The sequence below is a fragment of the Podarcis erhardii genome, assembly GCF_964252035.2.
Source record: "Podarcis erhardii genome assembly, chromosome: 2".
NCBI lineage: Eukaryota > Metazoa > Chordata > Lepidosauria > Squamata > Lacertidae > Podarcis > Podarcis erhardii.
The window spans coordinates 49,804,898-49,831,097 of record NC_138498.1 but is presented as its reverse complement, the minus strand read 5'-3'; the positions used below and the strand labels follow the sequence as shown (position 1 = coordinate 49,831,097).

General features: G+C 39.7%; 1 protein-coding gene across 4 annotated transcripts in view; it reads right to left on the bottom strand.

The window, feature by feature from the left end:
• Positions 1-24,715, bottom strand: part of DOCK2 (dedicator of cytokinesis 2) — a 249,904-nt gene extending 225,189 nt beyond the window's left edge. Inside the window, exons 1-10 of one of the 4 annotated variants that reach the window (XM_081852013.1) lie at positions 24,248-24,715; positions 16,595-16,678; positions 12,487-12,527; positions 9,787-9,842; positions 8,608-8,704; positions 7,042-7,190; positions 6,432-6,567; positions 5,398-5,552; positions 3,831-3,912; positions 1,860-1,995 (exon numbers count right to left, since the gene is read on the bottom strand). In XM_081852013.1, the coding sequence (XP_081708139.1) occupies positions 1,860-1,995; positions 3,831-3,912; positions 5,398-5,552; positions 6,432-6,567; positions 7,042-7,190; positions 8,608-8,704; positions 9,787-9,842; positions 12,487-12,527; positions 16,595-16,678; positions 24,248-24,287 (976 nt within the window). In that variant the 5' untranslated portion in view covers positions 24,288-24,715. Of the gene's footprint in view, positions 1-1,859; positions 1,996-3,830; positions 3,913-5,397; positions 5,553-6,431; positions 6,568-7,041; positions 7,191-8,607; positions 8,705-9,786; positions 9,843-12,486; positions 12,528-13,391; positions 13,462-13,709; positions 13,872-16,594; positions 16,679-24,247 lie in introns of those variants that run through there. The other 3 variants (XM_081852016.1, XM_081852014.1, XM_081852015.1) reach the window with 3 other exon arrangements.
• Positions 24,716-26,200: the final 1,485 nt, after the last annotated feature.

Genomic DNA, 26,200 nt, shown 5'->3' with positions numbered 1-26,200 from the left:
AGTATTATACTGCAGATTATACTCTCAAGCTTATTATGCAAATTCATTCCAAATAGCTTCAAATGTAATTACTTTTCCACATATTTTTTTAAAATGCAAGTTTCATTTTCTAGTGTAGTCCAAGTCTAATCATTCTAACAATATCAAACTCTGCAATGTTGTCCAAATCTAACAAAACACATAGTCTTCAGTATGGCCAATTTGCTGCCAAGGAAGTTCCTCCTACTGTGATGCTGATCTATAACCAGGGAAAACATTTTGTGTGTTCTCAATTATTCAGAACTTACAAAAATAATTAAATTATTTGCCTCCGATTCCTGCCTCATCAATTAATTTAATCATGTAGCAATGAAGAACAGCCAATAAATACCAGAGCCCTAGGTAGATGGTAATTAACTTGACTTCAAGGAAGCTGAGACAGCTAATTCGTTGTGCATTCTTAAATAATACATTAGCATTCAGCTTTTGCTTATGCGCATTACATCCCTACAGTTTCTTTTTGTTACCCTATGAAACTCCAATGTGGCATCCTATGCTGAGGTATTCCCCCCAAAAATTGTTTAAAGCATTTCATCCTATACACCTTTTCCACACCCAGGAGATCTCATGCCACGTACATATCTCCAACAAAAGGCCATGCACAAATTTCCATTTCTCTGCCACAATCCTGCCCATACTACTGTAGTTTTGTGGACTTTTTTGAAGTGAATGTTCACTAAAGAGCTTCAAAGAACACATTCACCTAACAACACCACCCTGATCAAATTTAGGTAGCCACTTTCTTAGTTTCGCTTATGAGCATTCCACGAGCAGAGCAGTTATAACTCCATGTTTAATGTCCAGTATTAACTTCAGTTATTTCTAGACTCTTTCATAGAATCATAGAGTTGGAAGTGACCCAAGGGTCATCTAGTCCAACCCCCTGCAATGTGGGAATCTCAGCTAGAGCATCCATGACAGATGACTATCCAACCGCCGTTTAAAAACCTCCAAGGAAGGAGAGTCTCATGGGAGTCTGTTCCACAGCTGAATAGCTCTTACTGTTAGAAAGTTCCTCCTGATGTTCAGTAGGAATCTCCTTTCTTGCAACTTGAAGCCATTGGTTCTAATCCTGCCCTCCAGAGCAGGAGAAAACAAGCATGCTCCCTTCTCCATGTGACAGCCCTTAAAATATTTGAAGATGGCTATCATATTTCCTCTCATTCTTCTATTTTCCAGGCTAAACATACACAGTTCCTTCAAGTGCTCCTTATAAGGTTTAGTTTCTAGGCCCCTGATCATCTTAGCTGCCCTCCTCTGCACAAGTTCCAGCTTGTTAAATTGTGATGCCCAGAACTGGACACAGTATTCCAGGTGTGGTATCACCAAGGCAGAACAGAGTGGTATTATTACTTCCCTTGATCTGGAGACTAGACTTCTGTTGATGCAGTCTAGAATAGCATTAGGGTTTTTTGCTGCTGCATCACACTGACTCATGTTGACCTACCATCATTAAAGGGGGGGGGGCAGAGTCATGATCCAGAGACACCTTACACCAGTGGTTGTATGCCTATGACAAACTATGACAAACTTAGAGTAGACCCACTGAAACATTTCAATGGGTGTATGCTGAATATGACAGCCAGTTACAGCCCCACGTATCTTCCCACATACAGGGTGGGGAGGAACAATGTTGCCAATTTTCACATCCATCGGCAGCCCTTTATGCATAATACAATGCCCCTTTAGAGGATCCGCAACTTTCAGAGGCAGCTTTTTAGAGGTCGGGGCTTTAAAAGACAAAAAGTAGTTTAAAAGCCGCAGTGTACCTGAGGAAGACCATGCAACCCTCTTTGGATCTTGTCCAAGTATTTTCTTACCTGCCACTCCAAAAGGTCGTCTTATGCCCTGGGTATATTTTCTTGTATTACTGTCTTTAAGATCCATTCTTCCAACCCGTACAATCTGGCAAATCAAATAAATTTTTTCTCTTCCGAGATCCTTGTTTCCAAGATCCTGATATTTGTGAAATCAAAGACCAATTACAAGAGTCACAATGAAATTCCATACCATGTAGAGATTCATAATGTATAGGTACAAAGAGTGGTGCAAGAATATGTCCATAATGGAAAGGAAATTCTTTCATTTAAAGGAAAACATCAGTTCATAAAACTGGATTTGACTGACATGAAATCTGGATTCAAAGTATGCATCAACTTCAAAGCAAGAAGCTAAGTGAAGTCAGTGAAGCACCTTGAGAAATAAGTCACTGCATGATCAATCAATCAGCAGACCTTCACCCAATTTGATCCAACACTTTCAAAATACTTTCAAGTTCACTGAAGCAAATGACGAGCTACATCAGAATCAGTTTGACCTTTCTAACAGGGCATGTGGGGTGTGTGAGAGAGAAGGAACCGAATGTATTGATCTCTCGGAGTTCTGAAAATGAAGGTGAATTTTCAGAAGTCTTTATATACAATTCATTCACACACTATTTTGTAAGCATATTAGGGTCGCAACCTAAAAGACTGCAGATGCAATCCTCATACTCAACTTTTCATTTGCTCTGAGCTGGAGGTTTTACATGCCACCCTCAACCCCCGCCCCCTGCAAAAAAAAAAAAACACACACACCGATTTTTAAACTCACCCAAAGTTAAACTGTAGTTGAGGATTTGTTTCAAGAGTTTGATAAGAAAACTAAGGAGATAAATAGAAATGTCCCTTTCAAAAATTCACAAGCCCAATCCCCCAGCTGCTTTTTAAACTGGGGTGGGTGGTGTGGGGAATTCAAGAAGTAGTCTTGAAATCTTGCAGAGTATCTGGTTCTAAGAGAGAAGCTTCCTGGAACAAGAGTATTCACCGGTTTCGCTGACTGGCCTTGAGTTTTCTATGCATTCTGCTTTTTCTAAAATTAAACATGATTAAACTGAACAGCTACAAGTTCATTAAGCTTGTATTGGAGGGGGGGAAATATTATTGGTCCCTTGGTGACAAATAAGGGGTTTTTTTTCTTCCCTGGGTGATATGCATAAGCAATAATTTACTGATGTCCTTGAGTAATCAGAATAGGAATTGTATGTCTCAGTGATTTCAATCACCTCTTCTGTTTAGTGTAACATCTGTCTACAAGATTAATAGAGGTATTTTCCCTGTACTACAGTATTAACTTCTGCCAAATATAGCTACGAACAAGCTAATATCATACGGGTCAATTACTGCTGAGTCCTGACCAGCATCTATTCTACTAGGTCATGTATCTAATGTAAGCAAAATACAATGGCATATTATTCATCCTGAAAGAGATGAAGAGTGCAAATGGAGCTGAAAGCAAAGTTGAATTCAAAGCAGTTTAATACAGCATAGACCCCCAAGGATTTAGACTTGGAACTAATGTTCCAGATGCGTGGAAATGTTTCCTCTATGTATCCTGGCTAAGAAATGTTGCTGTTTATTATTTTAGCATTAGTTTTCTGATAATACACTGAATAATTTTTCAGAAACAAAAAAGAAAGAAAGAAACATAGTCATGTGTCTATCATTGTGCTGATGAGCATACTGACAGTACGATCCTATACATTTTTCATTTTCTTCCAGGTAAATTTGTATAGGGCTGCAGACTAAGACATCTCTCAACCTGGGCCACATACAGTTCTGCATATATTAGGTATATTAAGTCAGACCACCTATCAGGACTAAACTCTATCCTGTCTCCTGAAAATCTAGCAATTTTTAAAATATAGAACATCCTGGAGATGTGACAAAATTTGAAAAATGCTTGATTCGATAAGCTTTCCAGAAAAATGCCACTGGCAGTTAAGTACTATAGTAAAGATACAAGCTACTCACAGTGAAAACCACCTTCAGATTGTTGAAATTGTCGATTTCTTTCACAAAACCTTTGCTCCCCCATCTCACCAAGTAATTTTCACTGTTTAAAAAGAACACATCATGTTATACTCTGTATGACTGGGTCATCTAATAGCTTCACAAAGCATAATTGGCAAATAGCATTATATAATACACATTGCTCTGCACAAATCTGAACACCTGACAATGCCACTTCTACAAATTGACTCTTATTCAGATATATACCCCATTCTTTGCTTTTGACAAGCACATTCTAAAGACAAAATAATGGCATGCCATGAAGGCTGGTGTCTAGATAATTAAGCAAGAAATAAGGTTGGAAAATATATTGTGTTTGCACTTTAAAAAATGCTATAATGGATAAGCAGCTAAGGCCCCATTAATGGTTTTGAGACATAAAAGTATCTTCCTTCTAGTCTTATCCTACACATGGCTGCTGAGACATAAATACCGTTAACTTCAGTGGAGTTTATTTCTAGCTAAGTATTCACAGGATCTTAGACTAAGAAGGGGTTCAAAGGCCACTTTCCTGGAAATACTTCCAAAGTAGTAAGGGTGCAAAAATGAGATCAAATTCAAAGAAGAATGCACAAGGCAGCTCAGACTATAAGAAAAAAAGCACTCAAATGTGTTTAGTTCTACAATAGCATAAAAGCAAATACTTTATATATTTAAGAGTATAGCTTTCTTCAGTATTGTTGTGAAATTTTATAACTGGATCCTGTGGATGGGTTCAGAGGAAACAATCCTGGTCAGTTCCTGGATTCATAGCCTGGTTTCCCCAAAGCACAGCTCCACTCAGGAGATGCTCCAGTCAGCAGGAGCAAAGTCTGGATCTAAGCAATAAAGAATGGTGGTTTCCAAGATATCATGCTGTCTTACTGGCTCTGTATTTTAGGTTGGTATACTACTTCTACTAAACCTTCCAAATCTTCTGTCAAAGAATTCACTAGCATGGATAAGTTCAAATGCTGCAAGCCACCAGAGTCATTTGAAGCTTCTCAATGTACTCAGTGTACTCAGTGTACATTCACCTAAGCTCCATTGTTCAGTTTATTTTTGCACATTTAAAGATATGTAATAAATAACTATTACCTCGTTCCTTAACATTTTGGAACATGCTTATCATGCAATTGAATTCCATACTAATATAATTTATTTATTGCTTATTTTATATTGTTCTTCCTCCCAGAGCTACTTAAAATGGTTAATTGTAGACATTTTGGGTTTTTTCCTTTTCTGTTCTATCTTTTTCCCTTCTCTTTTATAGTATGAATATTCATTCTGTCTTCGATTCTTTTACTGTTCTCTCCCTTAGGGTTCCAAAACACTTAATGAACACTGAAATTACAATTGCAGAGATTCTCATTGATAGTGTGAAAGTCTATTTAAAGTACCTGACAATTTGCAATCTCTTTAAGCTGTGAAATGTGTGTGTGTTTTCATTTTCAAGAGATCATTCTTAGACATCACACATTTATCCTAAAAACACTTGTCAGCTTGGCAAGGAAGATTGACACCTCACACCAGCAAAACAGCAGCATACCTTATAACTGTCTGCTTCTGGGGATCATAGAGTGACATGAAAAGTTCTGCATCTTCTCCTATTCTGCAGACAAAATTCCTCACGAAAACGTAAAGACTGTGAGTGGGTGATGAAGAGCTTCTGGAGTAGGTCCCATAATCAGATTCATCCTTTGACTGTATATGAACAAATCATAAGAATCATAAGTTATCCAAACTACACCTAGAACCTGCCTCCTCCTCTGTGTTAGGTTTCACAGTAATGCATCATTTTGGCCACAGTACACAACTTGAACCACTATATTTATTAGGTGCAGATTTAACCTTTGCTTTCAAATTCAAGAATTGATGCACTGCTTTTGTGAATATTTTGAGAATCCAATGGGTGGCACCCAATGGGTGTTCCTCCTCCAGTGCAAAACATCCATTAGAGGAACAAGGAGGGTGGCAATTCCCTGCTCCAGAAGGTCCCCTCAATCCTCCATAATAGATTTGGAGGGGTTGCTAGGGGGGGACGTGATGAAAAACTAGAGATGGTCTCCCTTTCTGTTCTTCTGACAGAGGTCTTCATCAGTGGAAGCAGGTCACCGGGCAATTGCTGCTTCTGTAATAATGAGCCTGGAAAGCTATTGCTTCAAGAGGACTGAAGCTTTTTAACACACCAACAGATGATCAAGTAAGTTCCAAATGCAAAATAAGGCTACTTGGCTGGCTAAAAGGAATGATCTTGGAGAGCAGGAAGCAAGAGATAAGCACCTAACTTTTTGAAATCTTATTTGTCACCATATCAGACTTTGAATTCTCTTTTGTCTCTATAGCAGTGTTCTGTGCTAATTGGGGTATCCTTTGCAGCTGAAAACTTAAATAAAAGATTAACAATACAGTACATAGTAACGGCACTTTATACAAAACATTCTCAATGTACACAATCTGGTGATGAAAAAGCTTTCACTGGCTAAAACCAGAAAAGGATAAGGTTCTCATGTAATAACCTTCCTACTATGAGAAAGGAAACTTCTACTTGAAAGCACAGAAATGGGTGTGTAAACTTCATACCATCTCTTCTTTAATCCGTTCTGTGATTTTGTTAGTAGCTTCAGCATGAGCATGAAAGAGGCTGATGACACTGGTCTTCTCTGGATCCAAGATATTCCCATCCTCATCTCTAACTATCAGATCTAGCTCTAGTATCCTGTAAGCATAAAGAGGAAATAACATCAGTAACCTTATTTGTTTTTTAGAGCTCATATCAACCACCTTATAGAAGCATACCTTTCCAAGTCACTTAGCATTTAAATAATCTGAAGCTCATGCTTGTCTTTAGATATTTAAATATGTTATCCTTTAATATGCATTTAGGAATCACTTTTAAAATGTCTACATCCCCATGAAACAATACAGCACATCAGGTGTTCAAATTTATATATACTGGTTGACAGGCCTTGTGAAAAATCTTAAGAATGAAAACACTTTAAAATTAAACACAAACACATCTAAATAAAAAAATGCCTGCCTAGAACAATATGACATCACTATGATTTTATGAGTTCATTTTTGAAAGCAATAGTAAACCCAACTCAATCATTGTTAACATTTCTGAAATATCCCAGCTTGCAGCACTGACTTGAACTGATCAGTAGCCGTAAGCCAGAACTAGAGAACTTACTTGTTGCCATAGTCAATTTTGGAAGTGACTTTTTGCTTCAGTTCTTTGAGCTCATCTTTGGGCAGTGTCCCTGAGAGAAGCTGAGACCTCCACTCCATTAACTCGCACATCATAGATTGTACTTGTCGAAACCGGTCCTTCTTGTTTGCCTGAAACATGTAACACATTTCAGTTGTCAACTTATCTGAAATTTCAAATACTATTTTCTTTTATTCCAGGGATTAAACAATTATTGGACTGCAGAAAAATAAGGATCTTTGCTCTGGTATTAAAGCAAAACTATCCTACTTTTGAAAGCTACAAACCAATCAGTGCATATAAAACCAATGTTATCATTTTTACAAAGGCTTGGTGCATATTATTCATGCTACAGGGTGACAGAGAGATGGGATACAACAGCGAAAATTGGAGGTAACAAGGGCAAGCCTGTTTCCCCAGGATTGTGGGTGTAGCCCACAGGGAAGGGTCACAGCTCACTGCTAGAGCATCTGCTTTGCATACACAGGTCTCCAGCTGAATCCCTGGCTTCCTCAGCTGGGGTTCGGAAGGACTCCATGCCTGAAGCCCTGAATGGTCACTACAAGTCAGTGCTGACAATGCTAAGCTAGATGGGCTTTTGGCCTGACTCACTGTAAGGCCACTTCCTATGTTCCTATTCCGCCCTTACACTCAGCACAGCTTAAACCCCATCATGCCAAGCTTGCCAATCAGAAAAAGGTGGGCTAGGTCACACCTCACCACACCAAGGGAAGAAATAGTATTGCATGGCCTAAGTGGAACATGGGGTCCCCTGCAGTACCACACCCACTGCAATGATTCTCGCCCCCCCCCCCGCCAAAAATTTGGCTTTGTGTGTGTGATGGATCTTTTATTTGGTGAAATTCAGCTAGAAGAGGGAAAAAAAGCTTTTAGGTTTCTTATTTGTGCCTTTGACAGAGTGCTATAGCCACTGAGTCACACTGCTTCCACCAGATGTGCTAATTGTGGCAACTAAAACCCGCAGTATAGAGAGGCTATTTATAATAATGGCACTTCCAGTTAAGGTTTAAATACACTGTGCAGTAGTGCTGTCCTTTGGCATGCAAAAGTCCCTTTCTTTGAATTAGGTAGGCTGTCGGAACACATTAAAAATAGACAAGTTGTTTAGAAATATATAATAGCAGCTTTTCCCCATAAGCAAAAAGTAGTAGGTTCTGAATTACAGGTGCCTTCAACCTCCTACTGTGAGCACATTTCTGCATTGCGTATTAAAGGTCAGTCAGAGACTGAAAGAGCATAAAACTCAAAGTGGAATTATACTGGCAGGCTTTTAACAAAAGAGCAAACTCTTCAATGAAGGGATTGATTCTTTATAGTCTCTTTCAAAGGAGTGTTCTTTTCATGAAATGAAAGACAAAACACTGTCTTAAACACCTGGCATATCCATAATTAAGCCTACACAATATGGCTAACATAGCACCTAACCCTGTTAACGTCGTCTTTGCCTGCAATCAATAATTTTATTCATCTGAGGTACTTTTTGTTTAAAATACTTGAAGTAATAGACCTACGAGAGGGATTGCTTACCACATAGAGCTGTTTCCAGATATTGCCCCATTCCCAAAGTGTGCAGGTAACCTCTTGCACCAAAGGAATCTCAGCAGGTATTACATTTTCTGCATTTCTGAACAAAAGGATAAACAATGGTTTAATGGCATGATTCCCACCCTGATCAGCAGCCCAGAATCCAGCCCAGAGAAGGAACGGTCAGCCAGATCAGAAGGATCAATGGTAAAATACACAGGGGGTGCTAGATGGACACAGATGGACCCAGGCCTAACACCAAGGCTGAGCCAATCAGCTTGGAGCCTCTTAAACCTCACATTCCTGAACTAGAAGCCCTCAAAAACAGCCACACACAAACTCAGGCCAGGCTGATTTCCTCTGTGAGAAAGTCCCTCTACACCAAGGACCTCACTCGTGCCAGCACAGCACACCAGAGGGAACTGACAGGAAGGAGGTGGAGTATTAGGCTCCAGACCAAAAGACTACCCCTTTAAGGCTCTCCATTCTTCAGGAAGGAGGCAGAAGCAAAGGGGGTTAGTCTGGCTAAGAGGGACATAAGTCTCGGAGACACTTTCTTGTATTTTTATGCCGTGAACCACCCTGAGATCTACAAATGAATGGTGGTATACACATTTAATAAATAATAATAATTTTGGCACCTGAAATGAACAACAAAATGGCATCTCCAACCTTTCAAAGAAGGGGGGAATGGGGGGAGGGGGTAAAGTTCCACATTGGGATCAAGGGGGTAGTGTAGTGGCAGCAACAGCGGGCATTTCTTGGCGGTTGGATCTGCTGCCCCTGTGGATCCTGCCACTTGAGGCAGTTACTTCACCTTGCCTCATAGGTGGGCCAGCCCTGGTTGCAGATAACACTGAATCAAGTTGCTAACTTGGAACAGTCCAGGGTCCTACTATGCCAGACTGTTACCTGACTGACAACACCACCCACAAGCACCCCTCACCCTCCTTGTCATTAGGAAAGGGCACCTTACAAATCTTTTGCCTATCAGCTACTGGGTGTGCACATTCTAGCTTTTCCCATCAGACGATAAGGATCACTCTTAGCAAAGGACCCTTTCAAGCATTAGTTACAGAAATTATTTCGCCAAGCTGTTCAGCATCAATCACATGGGTGATTTTAGCTATAATACTCCCATCCGCTGACATATACCTCAAAAGAATTATCTCAATGAAATACCTTTTTTTCTCAACAGAAAGTTCTTTGATGTGGATAAAAGATTTTGGAAATATTCCCTAATGGAAGAAGAAGGGGGAAAGCACATTTGTTATATTGTACTGAACATTTCTTCTATGACAAATTAAAAGGACCAAAAGAAGGTTGATATATAGAGGTTCTGGAATAAAACTCTGGTGAGTTTTATTCTCATGTAGCTGCAACTACTATGTACGGAGTTAAATTATTAACCATTTGCCACTTTTCCCAGCCTGTTTTCCAGATGTTTTAGACTACAACTCCCAGCAGCTCCAGCCAGCCAAAACATCTGAAGGGCATCAGATCAAGTTCATACATTACCAGGGTTGCTCATAGAGTCCTGTCCACTGCAAATGAACGTCCACCTATTTTCTTCATCCTCAACTATTTCTTGATGCCTGACTCAAGTGTTGGTTCCATACACCAGCTTTTTCTTTGACTGAGTGGTAGACCACAAGCTTTGCAAGCAGAAAGTCCCAGATTCACATAGCTGTCAACGTTTCCCTTTTTTAAAGGGAAATTCCCTTATTCCAAATAGGATTCCTCGCAAGAAAAGGGAAAAGTTGACAGCTATGCAGATTCAGCCAGAGCCCTCTCTTGCTAAATGTTTCAAAAAGCCAGTTATTTGAAAGAGCTCTGCCTGAGGCCTCAAAGCCACTGCTAGCTGGAAGAGATAATACTGGAGAAAATGGAGAAGTAGTCTCCATCTAAAGAAACCATTGACTTCACCAAAGTACAAACATTCAAGGTAGCATCTCCATTCATATAATATTTTATAATACCTACGAGGCTCAAGAGGAGTTTATGTATTAAAGTATCTTTGTCATGGTTCTGTCTACAAGCCATGGGTCTGGTGGCCTAACAACACATTCAGTTACACAGGAGGATTAGCAGTCACACGCTAGGTTCTTAAAAATTAAATACCAGGCCAGTGAAGGAGACCACAATTCTGATCAGCACCACAGCCTGAGAGGATAGGTAGCTGAAGCCTTGGTGCCACAGAGAATTTTTTCCTAATGCTTATTACCATGTAGTGGGGTGGTTTTGCTGAGATTGCAGCTGGAGAGAGGAGTCTTAAACCTTCTCTCCCAGAGTGTTGCAGTGACCATCATATCCTGCTTCATATTTAATTTTTTTTGCTAACCACGTGATTGCTAATCATGTTGATGGAACATGTAGTCTAAGATCCATTTGTGAATCTTCTCTTTAATACAACACATGATACACATATCCTCTTGTGATCAGCAGTCAAGCTGAAAAACTGAAATGTCACTCAGATCCTGGATTATCCTGACATTAAACCTGAGCTCACTATTTCATCTAAACTGAGGGGAATTCAAGTTTAAACAAACCAGGATGTTCATGCCAATGCTAGTCAGTGAAGGGAGGGGAAAGGGAAATATTTAAATCGGCACATAAGAGAAGAAGGAAACGGGAAATGAAAAGGGGTGCTTATGTGTTAAATTCAACAAATGTAGTGTCTGTGTACACAATAACTGAGCTGTACAAATCAAGTCTACGCTCTTTCACACAATCATTTGTACTTACAGCTACGTTCACTGTCATGTGGGGATAAGCCTAATGGGCAGAGTCAATGGGGGAAAACCAAAGGGAACAAAGCAACTTAAGAAGTGGTTGTTAAATGTAAAAAACAAAGTTACAGATAGGTAGCCGTGTTGGTCTGCCATAGTCAAAACAAAACAAATTCCTTCCAGTAGCACCTTAAAGACCAACTAAGTCAGTTCTTGGTATGAGCTTTCGTGTGCATGCACACGAAAGCTCATACCAAGAACTGACTTAGTTGGTCTTTAAGGTGCTACTGGAAGGAATTTGTTTTGTAAAAAACAAAGGCACACAGTCAGATGTCAGCTGGAACTTAGGCACTGCAGGAATAAAGGGATGCCAGTTAGTAATAGGGTAAAGCTGAACTAGAAGATACACAGCTATAGAGCTGCAAAATAGCTCTGAAAGAGGCACTGTTAGATCAGAATCCCTTATGAAAACAGGAAGACCTTCCATTTGCAGAAGGGCATGACTTGATCCAATCAAAGTACTGGTTCTAATGTACTCCATTTTAGGCAGGCATTTTTTTCCTTAGAGGCTATGGTGTTCTACCTGTGGACAAAGATGTCTTATCATACTGCTGTTGCTGTTATGACTACGTTTTCATTGTCATGGTTGTATTTTTACTTTTGTGATTTATACTATGGTGTTGTGAGATGCCTCAAGGGTGCTTAAATGAAAGTGTAGTTAAAAAACCTGGTGAAAATAAATAAATAAATGATTTGGCTCAAAGATTTCAGGTATGTCCCTAGGCTTCAGCCAACCTATTAGGATCTTCAACTTTTATCTTGTGCTATATCATAATTTGCTTTTAACAGCTACATCAGTTTCAATTAGCTAAAGGGCACTGCAATTTGTGATACACATGATCCCTTCAGTGTATACGACTAGTTGGACGCGGGTCAATCCATTATTTGTTATTTAATCTACCTTTCTCATAGTACAAAAACATTCATTTCCTTATTGAAATATTGACCACTGACATAGATTCAGTGACTCTTCTCAGGATTAAACTCCACACACTTAAAAAGAAAGAATAAAATAATAGTCTATTACAAAAAAAAATAATCAAACAGATAATGAACAACAAAAAAAGAATAAAGTCAATAAGAATAATCTTACCTCTACCCCTTTATGTCTTACAATGTATCCTTTGTACCAACCTAAAAGTCAAAGCAAAACCGTAGTTACTTATTATATGTTTTTCAATGTCCAAATTGAGCCAATTCGTTCAATTTCTGCAAAACTAGGGTAGCAATCCTATGCATGATTACATGAGAGTAAGTCCCACTGAACATAGTGCAGTTTACTTCCTGGTATGCATAGATTAAATTGTGTTGAAAGAGGATCACTGGTATGTATGTATGTATGTATTTATGTATTTATGTATTTGTGTTTGTTTCTTTGTTCATAATAAAGTATTCATAAATGCCTTTCAGGGCAATTGCCCAAGCAAGGAGGCACACAAAATTTACACAATTAGCATAGCAATATAAAAAGAATAAGGTTAAAATCCACATTACACCCTCTGATGAGCAGTAAATCCTCAGGACACAACTTAATGAAGACACACCAAGTAACAAAAAGGAAGTGGGTGCAAATTTTAAAAAATCTAAAGAGTTCTTCTAAAAATCACCAGTGATGGGTTCATGCCATAAATCCCTTTTATGAACCAAATCTGCCTTTTTAAAGATTTTAGAAGAGCATTGGAGTTTGATCTTGCCCCGGAAGTAATATATAGCCATCCAGACTCAGAGCCATGGATAACCTTATCCTCCATGAATTTGTCTAATCCCCTCAAAAGGCTGAGTTGGTGCCCATGACTACATCTTATGAAAGAAAAAACCACTGTTTAACTATGTGTCCTGTATGAAGTACCGGTACTTCTGCCCTGAATCTCTCAATACTCAGTTTCATTGGGAACCCCGGGGTTCAGTATGATGACAGGGAGAAAAAATTATCTGTGTCCACTTTCTCCACACACTGTATGCATAATATAATGCAACTCTTTCATGCTCCCCGCTTACCTTTTTTCTTACCTAAAATTCCCCCAAATTTTCTCTCCTTCACGTGTAACCACATTGTATATATAGTGAAGGGGAGAGGGCAACATGCCAAAATAATCTGGGTTGAGGGGCGAGCAGCAATGTTACTTCTCTCCTAGCTGATCCCCCCCCCCAATGCTCTGATTATAGCTTTCATGTCTTGTTCAGTCCTCCAGTCAGGAGGCACAACAGCATCCTTTTCAGAGGTTGCTTTGCCTTGCAGGCCTGTCGGACTAGACTATAATCTACCAGTGGGAGCCAGAATTGCTTTGACAGTCATTTCCTAGAGGGAAAAGCCACCTGAGCCTAAGCATAGCTTCACCGACAGCATCCAGGACACGGCGGAAGCTCTGCTGTACAGCCATGTTGCAGCATAGCCAGATCTTCTCTGCTATGGGAAAAAGCTCAAGCATTTCCCTTAGCAACCAGTATTAATTATTGTGTCAAGGCACACTTAAAGCCCCAAAAGGCCATGTTTGGTCAGACTTTAACACTATAGGGTTAGGCCATTAAAAGTGCTAATCACTTAGATTGTCAGGCCTGTGCAGAGTGGGGGCAGCCAGATATACTTGCCCCCAAGCCTCAGAGGGCTATAAGCATGCCGGTGAGGCCTCATCCATGGCCTGCTGGACTTAACACTGTCACGCCAAGAACAAGACTCCCACCCCAGGCCTCAGACAAGCTCTGCACAGGCCTGGAGAACAGTTGCTAAAAGGCAAACATTAGATGTTAACTTTCGGCTGCTAGGAACTCTTACTGTTGTGAGACAGTTCAGCATGATCAGAAGTGCCTCACTTCCCCTGTTTGGCATCCTAGCTTGTCCCTCTTTGAACCTGGAAGCTCGCTGGCAAGTGGTCAAAAAAACAAAATAAGGAACCCAGACACTCATCCATCTTTGGTAACTGTCAGAAGTGGAAGCTGAGGCAATTCTGGAGAATAGGGAAGGGATTTCCAGGGCTTCCAAACACACTAGAGTTGCCTTATCAGATTTTGAAGCAAGCAGCGTAATACACATTACCATCTAAAAATGGTCCCTCCACAACAAAATTAAATCTAGAGTGGAAAGTTTTCTAAGTACACCACTGAGTACATCCTTCACAGGATGAGGCAATCAAGGTATGATGTGTGAATCACAGGACCCAAGGCAGAAAAGAAAAGAAAACACCCTGCAGACATAATGCTGCTTATGGGGTGTCAGTTAACTCTCCCTGAAATACAGTGGTACCTCGGGTTACAGACACCTTGGGTTACAGACACTTCAGGTTACAGACTCCGCTAACCCAGAAGTAGTACCTCAGGTTATGAACTTTACCTCAGGATGACAACAGAAATCGTGTGGCGGCAGTGGGAGGCCCCATTAGCCATAGTGGTACCTCAGGTTAAGAACGATTTCAGGTTACGAACGGACCTCCGGAACAAATTAAGTTCTTAACCAGAGGTACCACTGTAACTATATTTTGAAGAAAATGCTTTTTAAGGCTCTCAGGTCAATGTTTGTAGCTCAAGAGAGACCTCTTCTGGTAAGAAATATGTTATAAACACATTGAGTAACTTTTTCATATCTGCGCTAATCTCATCTGTGACATAAACCTACAGAACATCTCTCTGGGGCTGTCCACCTTTGTTCAGATCAACTGTGCCATCTCATTATTTTTTTCCCAGTACTGGCTTTCAGTCCAGCAGTTTTGTGTTTCATTTCTGAGCACACAACCTTCACATGTTAACAGTGCATTTATGAAATCCAAAAGTTGCATTTTCTCAAGCTTTATAACCCCTGAAAGAATGCCATCCCTTGAGAATGAATAAGAAAAAAAAATCTCTGAATTAAAAAGGAACAGAGCAAAATCACATTTTTTTCCTCAAGATAATAAGGGAAACCTACTTTTGCTGCTGCATGGAACTACCACCACAGGTGCTACTTGGTTGAAGAGTGAAGGACAAGGAAGGAGGTCACTCTCCTGCTTCTCATCCACCTTTCAAACAGATGGAGAACATGGCCGTTCCATGGAGATTGTTTGTTTGTTTCTCACTATCCTACTACTGAACCCAGAGTGGGTTACAACACAAAAGTTTTTAATTAAAAAACCCCCCAGATGGTTAAAATTATACAACACTACTAAGAAAAGCCCAGAGCAAATTAAATATTGGTTTGGTTCAGACATATAACTAAACCTTGGTTTGTTTAGCCTAAATATGATTTGTCCGAACCTAGCCTAGCAGATTAAGCATGGTTTCTTTTCTGGCAACAATGATGAGAAGCCATGGTTTTTTGCCAGCATACCAGCCATAGCTTGCTTTACCTATGATTTTGGTGCCATGCCTGAACCCAACAACCTTGCTTAACCATACTTTGTTTGGCCACCCTATCCTAGACTCTTGTTAAGCTACAGAGGCATTGGGCAATATCATTTGGAAAGCAAACTAAGCTTTGGAAAAACAGGCAATGTGAAAGACTCATTAACTAAACAAACATGTGCAATTGCAGTCAAACTAGAGAATCAAATGGAGTAAGTACTGCAGCTCCTCAGCCTCTCAGTCACACTGAATATTTCAGTGTGCACATGCTGCATGGGCACAAGAGCACCAGAAGGTCTCCCTCTGTTTCATAGTTAATATATCGTATTTTTAAAAATCATGTTTATTTGAGTTCATATGTTGGTATCTCTCTCCACAAACATAGTTGTTTGTAATACTGCCACATTACAAAAAACTACAAAGCCTGTTTTATGGCTACAGCTATGGATAAAACATTTCTGGTTATCATTTAACCAAAACCACTAGCAGAATTAAGGCTGTTTTTATTTATTAAGAAGTGTTGTTCTGCTTATGTTAGTTCTGATGGTTTTACCACAAAACCCACACATAAAACCCACAAGGAGGAAAAAAAAGAGGCAAGTTAAACAAGTTTCACCTAATAATTAATATCATTGTATTCATAATACAGACATCACAGTTTCAGTGTAAGAAGGTAAGTCACATCTGGATAAGAGTAAAATCTCATTAATGTCTCATTAATTCACCAAAAATGCACTCAGTGAACAAATATGCTTCTAAATATGCAGGCATGATGGCTGCATGTTTCAAGACAACAGTAATATAAGCATTGTCTCAGGATATTTTTTCTCTCCAATGAGCTCATAACTCAATGTGATGATGCAAGATACAGACCAAAAATTATTTCTCACCTTCACAGTCTTCCAGTATATGGACTACGTCACCAATATGCAGAGATAGCTGTGGTACTCTTGCAGCTCTGAAATTGGATATTGCTGTGAAAATACAATCACTCAATCAATCTTTATTACGGTTAAACAGACAACAGAAATAGTATCAACAACATGTACTACATCAGCACCAAGGGGTGGACGCAGTAGACAAAATAAAAAATTACCTATATACTTATTTACATAAAAAATAACACTCCTTCAACTAAAGCTGTGAAAATACAGAATAAGCTGTTATGTATTCAATCAAATTAACATTTTAAACACAAGAGCTGTGTTTCAGACAAGATGCTAAACCACAATTTGGTGCTATGGGGGCAAGCCTTGAACTTGCTTGCTTGCTACCCACTCCCTTTTCCTCCTTTGGTGCAGTGACAAGAAATATGGAAGCTTGCTAGATCCGAACAAAGAACTGTGGTTAGTGTAAAGTACGCTTTAAAAAGACAAACCAGAATCACCAACTCCAGTTTGAAATTGCCTTGCTTTCCTAAACCATAGTTAAGACTAGCTACAGTCTGTCTGACTTTGGGCATAATAAAGTAATGACAGTTGAAAGAGAAAGCAAAATCTTCTGATTTCTTCGAAACAGCCATATCAGAAAGGAAGGCCCAACCTTTAAAGCTCATGCATGTAACACCAAACTATAGCTTAGAGTTGCCATACTTCAAAAAGTAAGATCCAAGACAACCCGAAAGTTGTTGAGTTTTTTTAGTAAATGCTACAAGAATGTCCTGGAAAATCAGGACGTATGGCAGCCCTGCTATATCTTAGCATTGCATGTGATCCAACTTAATATGGGATTATAAAGATTATTTTGAGAGTCAACATTATTTTAAATAGAAGCACAGCAATAAATATTAAATAAACTGAATATGAAGGTTCAGTTCTCTGCCTCACTTGCAAAAGACATGTCCATAAAATGTGGAAATTGGAAATTCACACCTGAAATATCAATCATAAGAAATATATGCAGATAGCAAGCTGAAGTAATATGTCTCCAAAATAAAGCAACTAAAGAGTGTGGCAATCTTTATAGACTGTTTTCTAACCACACACTAAGAGAGACTTGCACCTGAGGAGGAGGGATCAGAGAGCTACCTTTTTAATTTGTTTACTGTTTTATTTCTCAAAACTGCTTTTATTTTTCAAAACATTTTGTTTTGAAAACTCCAGAGCAGTAAACAAAGGGTAATGAAATACTTCATAAACAATTATAAAACAATTATAGGAATAAAACCATATAAACTCCAAATAATACAGCATCCCTAGTTATTGGCAGCCTGCCTCAAAGCCGGTATTAACCTTGCACTGGTTGAGCTGATGTGCTTTCTGCTTGTGAAACAGCACTTTTGGATACAAGCCGATGTACTGTCAAGTACGCTTGTCTAAGCCAAAGCATAATACCATTTGTAAAGCAAATCTGCAATTTTTATTAAATCAACTTGGAAGATAGGAGTGAGAATTAGACTTGTTCCAAAGTGAGAATTGGGCCTTCAATCTTAAATAAATTGGCTTGGGCAGAATAGCCTTAAAGCGTCAATTTACTGAAGTCCTGAACACACTTAATAGCTTCAAATTGTTCTGAGTTCTCCTCTTGTCCCCCTAATTCGCTGCCATTCAGAAATCATTCTTGGCATTCTTTCCAGTGCTTTTGGCCAAAATACAGAAAAAGCCACAGAAGGCTGTTTCAAGTTATAGCAGCCACAAAACAAAACAAAAACAGTATATCTCAGCAACAATTAAAAACAAAACTTTAGTGCATTTTGTTCTCACATTTGGCCGCCCCTTTTAGAACTCTAAACATACCCTGTGACCCAGATTCAGATATCCAGAGTATTTGATGTAATTTTGTTCTAATCATGGTACCAGCTCAATACAATTTCTATAGCCATGTTTTATTAAGCTGTTCTTGTGATACATTGTATTCCATTCTTCTTAAGTTAAAACAGTGACCCTTCCACAAAATGGTCAGTTTCATGAATAACAACCTAAAAGTGTTTAATATTTAAGTACTTTAGCTTTTACATCACTTTGTCTTCCATTTTTGTTCTGTTCTTCCTCACCATTCCTTCTCCAACCTCGCAGCTGGCTGTAGCTGAGGAGAGTTTACCTTAAGGTTCTCTTTCTTCCTCTCAAAAACACTTTAAAAGTACTTCTGACTTCTGGGTATGGCCTTTTGACCACCTATAAAGGTATACAGATACTTGCACACTGCTAGTCCATACCCTCCAACATGTTGCCACGGAAACCAGAATGTGCCCCATATGGTGCCATGTTTCCACGTGAGAGCACAGCCCCCATAACACGATTCCCGATTTAATCAGGACAGTTGAGGGATTTGCTAGAATATGCAGATAATGTATTTCCATGATCCAATATTTGGGTAGCAATCTAAGACAAATGAGAATCAAACAAATACTGACTTGTCACACTGTACTTTTTTTTTTTTAAAAAAAGCTATACCTTTATTGTTAGCTGTCCTGGAAACAAAACAACAACAATAATAAATACCAACAACTAAATTATTTCCTATGGATTTTGGCATTTAAAAGAAGCTTTCAAAAACCAGATGAAGGGGAGGGGGGTGCATTCTGTCCTTTAAGCCATCACTACTCGTCGTGCTCATTTAAAGAAAAAACCCCCTAAAAGTTCAGCGCACGGTTGTGTTAACATAATACTGCATTGCTTCCCAGTGGTACCTTTTTTTTCTTTTTTCTTTTTACAAAGGGTTAGTATGGTGACATCAACCAACTGACAAAGGAAGTGGTTTTGCAAGCTTGATGTTTTCTGAGTAAGTGGAAACTTACAGCTTAAAGTCATTTGAAAGTACAAAGGTCCTGTTTCTTTTCTTTACTTAAAAAAAGGGAAAGGGGGAATAAAGCAGGAACATGCATGTTTTGTTGGAGCCAAGATATACAGAGCACTATAAACAAATTCCTGAATCCCAAAGAGGAGGTAGGACCCATTAAAACTCCTATCAGTTAACAATTCCCAGCTGGATGTCTATTGTAGTAAAAAGCAACAGGTTCTGTGGCACCTGAAGGTCAAAGAAATGCATTGTGGCGTAAGCTTCTGCAGTCCAGTGCCACTTGTCAAATACTTGGAAGTGTCATCCTGAGTTGGCAGAGGTGCTTGTGTGTATGTCTGCCAGCTGAAAACAACACTTTTCCGGGCCATGAAAGCTCATGGCACACTGTATTTACTGATCCTTAAGATGCCACAGCTGATTTTACTATTGGTTAGCACATGTTGTGGCTATGTGTGTCCCACTTCCCTGAGCAGTGAGAACTGCCTGGGTTTGATTTCATTTGGAAGGAGGGATCACTGGATACATAAGGTGCTTTGTAACATTTACTTACAAATTTGTAGAATTCATTGATAGGTAGGTTGAGCAGAGGTGGTCATGGACAGCTTAAACAGCAACCCTACATCAGATCTGTAGCAAGGAACACTTGCCCACTCACCCAGTGCTGCTAGCTTACAAAGCCCCCAAATACAGCTAGGTAGCCGTGTTGGTCTGCCATAGTCAAAACAAAATAAAAAAATTCCTTCCAGTAGAACCTTAAAGACCAACTAAGTTAGTTCTTGGTATGAGCTTTCGTGTGCATGCACAAAGTGTCTGAAGAAGTGTGCATGCACACAAAAGCTCATACCAAGAACTAACTTAGTTGGTCTTTAAGGTGCTACTGGAAGGAATTTTTTTATTTTGTTTTAACTAAAGCCCCCAAAACTGAACTCAGACCACTCTGTTTCTCTCACAGTCTGCCTTAGTCTCCTACTCACAACTGCAATTTCTGTTGTTCTTTACACAGAGAAACCTAGTTTATGGGAGCTGTGGGAGAAGGTATGCCCATGTCCCTTTCTCTGACCATTTTAGAGTAGTCCTCCATCACTAAGCAATCTCCCAACCATTAGACCCTATTGAGGGCTGTTAAAACTACCTTTGTCAAGTTCAACATTTTGGCAAGGTATTGTCACAGTCTTGTTCACAGAAATATGATAGCAAGCCCATAACAATTGTGCTCCGGTGGTGCGGCAGCAGCAGGAGGCCCCATTAGCTAAAGTGGTGCTTCAGGTTAAGAACAGTTTCAGGCACTTAACCCGAGGTACAGTTTCAGGTACTTAACCCGAGGTACCACTGTATTTGTATTGAAGCAGATAGCCTATCAAAACTCTCTCCTCTATTTGTAGACAAGATAATGAGGGTGGGGTCCTTCAAATTTATCCAGGGGTGGTGAGATATTGTCCAATTTTCGCATGCAGAGTATAGCACCTTTTCTTTTTCTGCCTCTCCAAGTGATAACAACCACAAATGTATTGGCAGCTTGATCCCCATTTTTCATGCTCCACAGTGTCCTGGGCCCAGCATCATTACACAGCATCATTCACCGGGGGAGGAAGGGGGGGGACAGCTTCCACCACAACAAAAACGGTAGAGAATATGTGTAGAAATTTCTTCAAAGTGCTCTTCCATTTTGTACAGGGGGAGGTGGAATTCAGACATTTTCTTGGAAAGAAATGGCTTTTCTTTAATTTGCATGTCTGGCGGGAAGCAAATCCAACCGTCGCCCTCTGCATTACAATCCATTAATACTATCTCCCCACCCCACACACCCCTCAAAAAAAATAGAAGAGGGACAAGAATGGGACCTCTGCAGATGAAACCTGATTCACATTACTTTTTCAGCGCTGTCCTGGATTGAATATATAAACCATAGTTGAAGTCTCACAACTTCCTTTTGTGGCACTTGCTTGTGATCCATGCTTGCTTCATTATCATGTTTTTAAAGCTCCTGGAGGAGAATCAATGATGCTAACAGGGAAAAGAAAAACAACTAAACTTTCAGAGTCCTGGCCTGGTTTCAGTGTGAACTTTTGGAATGTTTCCATGGACTTAACAAACAAATCAAGTATATACAGTCAGGACAGCCGTTTTCTAATTTGGGGGTGACTAACATGTGGCCTTCCAGCTAATTGCCAACTCCCAGTAACAGCTGGAGAATCATAGGTTAGCCACCTATATTCCAGTTCAAACTCTTGAAGTCTCCTTAGTTGCTCAGCCCTAAAAAAAAAATCCAACTTTTCCAACACTTGCCTCCACTTAAATGAAAATCATTTTAAAGTGTCATACTTTATTTATCTAACACCACAGCATTTAGCAAAAAGATACCTATACAGTCGTACCTTGGATCCCGAACGCGTTGCGAGTCTAACATTTTGGCTCCCGAACGCTGCAAACCCGGAAGTGAGTGTTCCGTTTTGCGAACATTCTTTGGAACCTGAATGTCCGACGCAGCTTCCATGGCTTCTGGAGCTTCCTGCAGCCAATCAGAAGCCACGCCTTGGTTTCCAAACATTTTGGAAGTCAAACAGACTTCCAGAACGGATCCCGTTCGACTTCCGAGGTACCACTGTAGTGTGAGAAATGTGCTGCTCACTTCCTATTTATTTTTAATTCATTTATAAAAGAATATCTATACCAACATTTTATGAAAGCAGGGTGGTGTACAATACGAAGCGCCATTAAAAACAATATAGATAATAATTAAAGTGACTGGCTAGTAAAAATAATAAAAAAAGAAACAGCTAGAAAGGTCTTCAGGCGATTCTTGAAAGTCAAAAGTGAGGGTGCCTGTCAAATCTCTTTTGGAAGAATGCTCCATTAACATATGTGGTGATAATGTGAAAAAAGTTAGTTTTTTTTTAAAAAAAAGATTAAAACTCCCAAATCATTGCCATTATAAGCAGAACCATCAATATTCCTTACAGCTAAATCTGAAGTGTATATTTAAAAATGCAATTCAGCCTGACCATTAAATCCTCTATGGACTGTAACAGCTGCAAGAATTGTAATTGGTGCTTGTTGACATTTACCCCTATTGACTATCGAAATTGTGTGGTTTAGCAAATCTTGGCATCTGGTCTTAATGATGAAACTAGCACAATTTGTGGGTCTACTCTAGGTCTAAAGGAAGACCAAGTGGAAAAACATATGCCACACAAGTAGAGTTCCAGGTCTTCCGGGGGCTCAGTGGGGAGAAGAGTGAGCTGAAGTCCCCATTTGTGTAAGTAAGATGCAGACATAACTGGATTTTACCTGACGAAAATAAAATTTCTTGTGACTGTTGGCTCTATTCATTTCTCTTGAGCACCATCAATTAAATTATTTGTATCAACACATTAAAGGCTCCACCTTTGTTTTACTGCAATTGTAAAACCTTAAGATGACTAGGATTCATCTTCCATAGTTAGTGCAGGATTGCTCATAAATTATATGCTCTTTAGAGATATGAACTATGTACTAGTAGAATTATAAAATATATTCAGTACATATACAGACAATGGTAGATGCTATGTATTTTGTATGTGGTAGTATTTTTCCAGAGTAATTCAAGCACTGGGCCCAAGAATCTTTTCAGAAGGCAGCAAGAGACTTCTGACCATTCACAAGAGAGAAGTCAGTATCCTGGTTCTTTAGTTTTGCAAAAGGAGCCATCTACCAAGCTTAGTATGAGTTTTGAATAATTTTGCAATATTACTATATCATTGCACTGAAACTCAATTGTATTTTGCTTCTGGCATTTCTTCCAGAATTCCAAATAATTTCATACAACATCAAGCAAATCAGAATGTGTAGATTGCCCTGTCATCACCACAGGAACATACACAGCTGACTTAGACAGTCAATCAATCCAGCTAGGTTTGTATTGTCTACAGATTGGCAATGGCTCAAACGGGAGTCTCCTCTAGCCTACCAGAAGATTGAACTTGGGACCTTTTGCATGCACTGAGCTACGGCCTTTCCTAAGTTTCAAAATGGGGTTGAATGTTTAAGTTTTGGCCATGTTCACTCATTTAATGATTTCTCACATGAAAGTCTCCTAACCCAGCACAGTTCATGGTAATTAGTTGGTAGTTTACTGTGGGTTATAATTATATTACCACTGGAAAATGAATGAACAATCTCAACAAGAAGATTTTAAAAGCAGTGGACTAAACAATCTACACAACACATAAGTACAAGTTCAGTTATTTAGCACATTTATTTCCTGCCTTTTGTTCCATCATGTAATTCAACATGGGATTTTTAAGCACTGACAAGACCCAGCTAGGTGACTGCATGATGCGGCCAAAGATCACACCCATAACCAGTAAAACAAAAGTCTCAGGAGCACAGTACATATAGTTTGTTTCTGAAAATGTGCTTGCTCCCTTTCCATTTCCTGTTTATTACAGAGCCAGTAAGAGGACAACTTGCATAACTGAGTCAATGTCTAAGAAGAACTCGAATGTCTAAGATTCCAGTTTGGTTATCGCAAGACAAAGGGTTGTTTTTATAGTTTACAGCTTCAAATTTAGTTAGTTCCACAGGACTTTCCACAAGAATAGGGAAACAGCACTAGGCAAAGATTGATTGGAAGCAAGGATCAATGAAACCTTCTTATGTGCGTGTTCAGCATAGACCCATCAGACAAGGCACAAAACAGCTATTTTGTTGTTTCAATTTTTGGGGTTTTTTGCTGACCAAGTTGATTTATCTTCGTGCATTGCAGCACTTCTCCCCACATCCTGCAGAGGAGGAAAACCCCAGAGAGGAGCTTGCATGATACATACCCACTCCAATCTTCTTATCGGTTTTTTGCCAAGGAGTCATAGCCAACAAGTCCAGCAGGCTAGGGTAGCCTTGATTCAGGAGAACAGCTGTTTGGTACCGGATAAAATCCCAGTAATGTTCAAGGATGGAGTCAAGTGAATTGCAAGGCAAGTTTGTCTACTGCTGCAGTTGCAGCAGGGAGCTTTGCTCTTCTCACAATCACTCAGCTTCCTTCCTCTTTTTCTGTGCACTGTCCTCAACGAGGCTCTTACGCTAAATGAAAGTGATGCTTTTATGTAGAGGAGGGACAACACCGGGCGCCTTGCTGACAGGGCAATGACAGCAAACACAAGCAAATAGGAACGTAAGGGGACTATGGTTACTACCACCACTACATGCTAAGCAAATCACACAGCTTCTAGACACCATGTGTTCCTCCCAAGATGGTAAGATCAGTTAATGAGGTGCCGCTTCATGTTCCATCCTTTTTAATGGTGACATGTATTACAGCACCGTTTTAGGAGCAACACCTACCCATCCATCGCCACCAGCTGAAAAACGGGTACATATTTCATTATATTGTTGGCCTGCTTTTAAACAAGATTCTGTTTAGTTGTCCTTCTATTGTTTTTAAACAGCTTGTGGGCTTTGTACTAGCCTTATTTTGCATACCACATGGTTAACTCTACAGTATAAGACTTGAAGATTTTAGGGAAAAGGTTATGTACAAGAGATGCCTTACTTCTCCCGTTGTGATGCTTTCCCAAATGTTCATTCTTCAGCCATAAAAGACAAAAGTATACTTTTCCCCATGCCTGGCAGGATTTGTATTTTTCCGTTTTATACCGAGAAACATGTATTGTTGGGGAAAGGCCATGCAGCAGTTTCGCTGTTATTCCATTAGCCTGACCAGGTCGGAAATGTGGAGGCAGAATAATGGAGGAACATTGAGACACCACTGAGAAAAGGATAAAATGAGGACTGCAGCCATGATAAAACCAGGACCCTATCAAAGAGAGTGGGAACTACAGGATCTGAACAAGGAGGGTCTGAACAATAGAATGCTTCAGTATTAAAGATACAGCATCATGAACAAACAGTAGTATCTGTGCTTTAGAGAGCCTGGTGTTGTTACACAGCAGTCTGTTTCACCCATGCTGCAGGATGGACTACTACTCTTCAGTTCCAGCTGTACTGCCAATCTTCCTTCTCCCCTGCCTGCAATGAGCCATTCTGTGCTCACAGAGCAAACTTATATCTGATTTGACTGTTTAAGTCACTACTCCTCTCTTATTTTGGAGGTTTTCACGGTGTGGATACACTTGCTGTCTTAAATTATTTAATTTCAACACTGGAGTAGATGGGCAGCTGCCTTCTGTTTGTCAGGACACATTAAAGTAACGTTTTGGTGTGGTCCAGAAAGGGACTTGTTGAAACAATGAGATTGTTTCAACAAGTCCCTTTCTGGTCCACACCAAAACGTTACTTTATAACACCCTCCCATCAGATGTCAAAGCGATAAACAACTACCTGACATTCAGAAGACATCTTAAGGCAGCCCTGTTCAGGGAAGTTTTTAATGTGTGACATTTTAGTGTATTTTCGGTCTCTGTGGAAGCCACCCAGAGTGGCTGGGGAAGCCCAGCCAGATGGGTGGGGTACAAATAATAAGTTGTTGTTGTTGTTGTTGTTGTTGTTGTTGTTGTTGTTTCTTCTAGTCATTCTGTCATTCTCCCACACTGTTGCCAAATTTCTTCTTTTTGTCATTCTCTGAACATTCTGGGCAACTAGGTTATTGCATAGCTGTTTTCTCCTCCTGCCCTTTAGAGTTTTTCCCTAAATATTCTTTGGTGGGTTTTTTTGCTAACTCCCTTCTTCATGCGTGGCCTGGTATGGCTACATAAAGATAGATGCCAGGGTGAAATTCAATGTAGCCTTATGTCTCTTCTTCCATCAGCACAAGGATTTTTCTT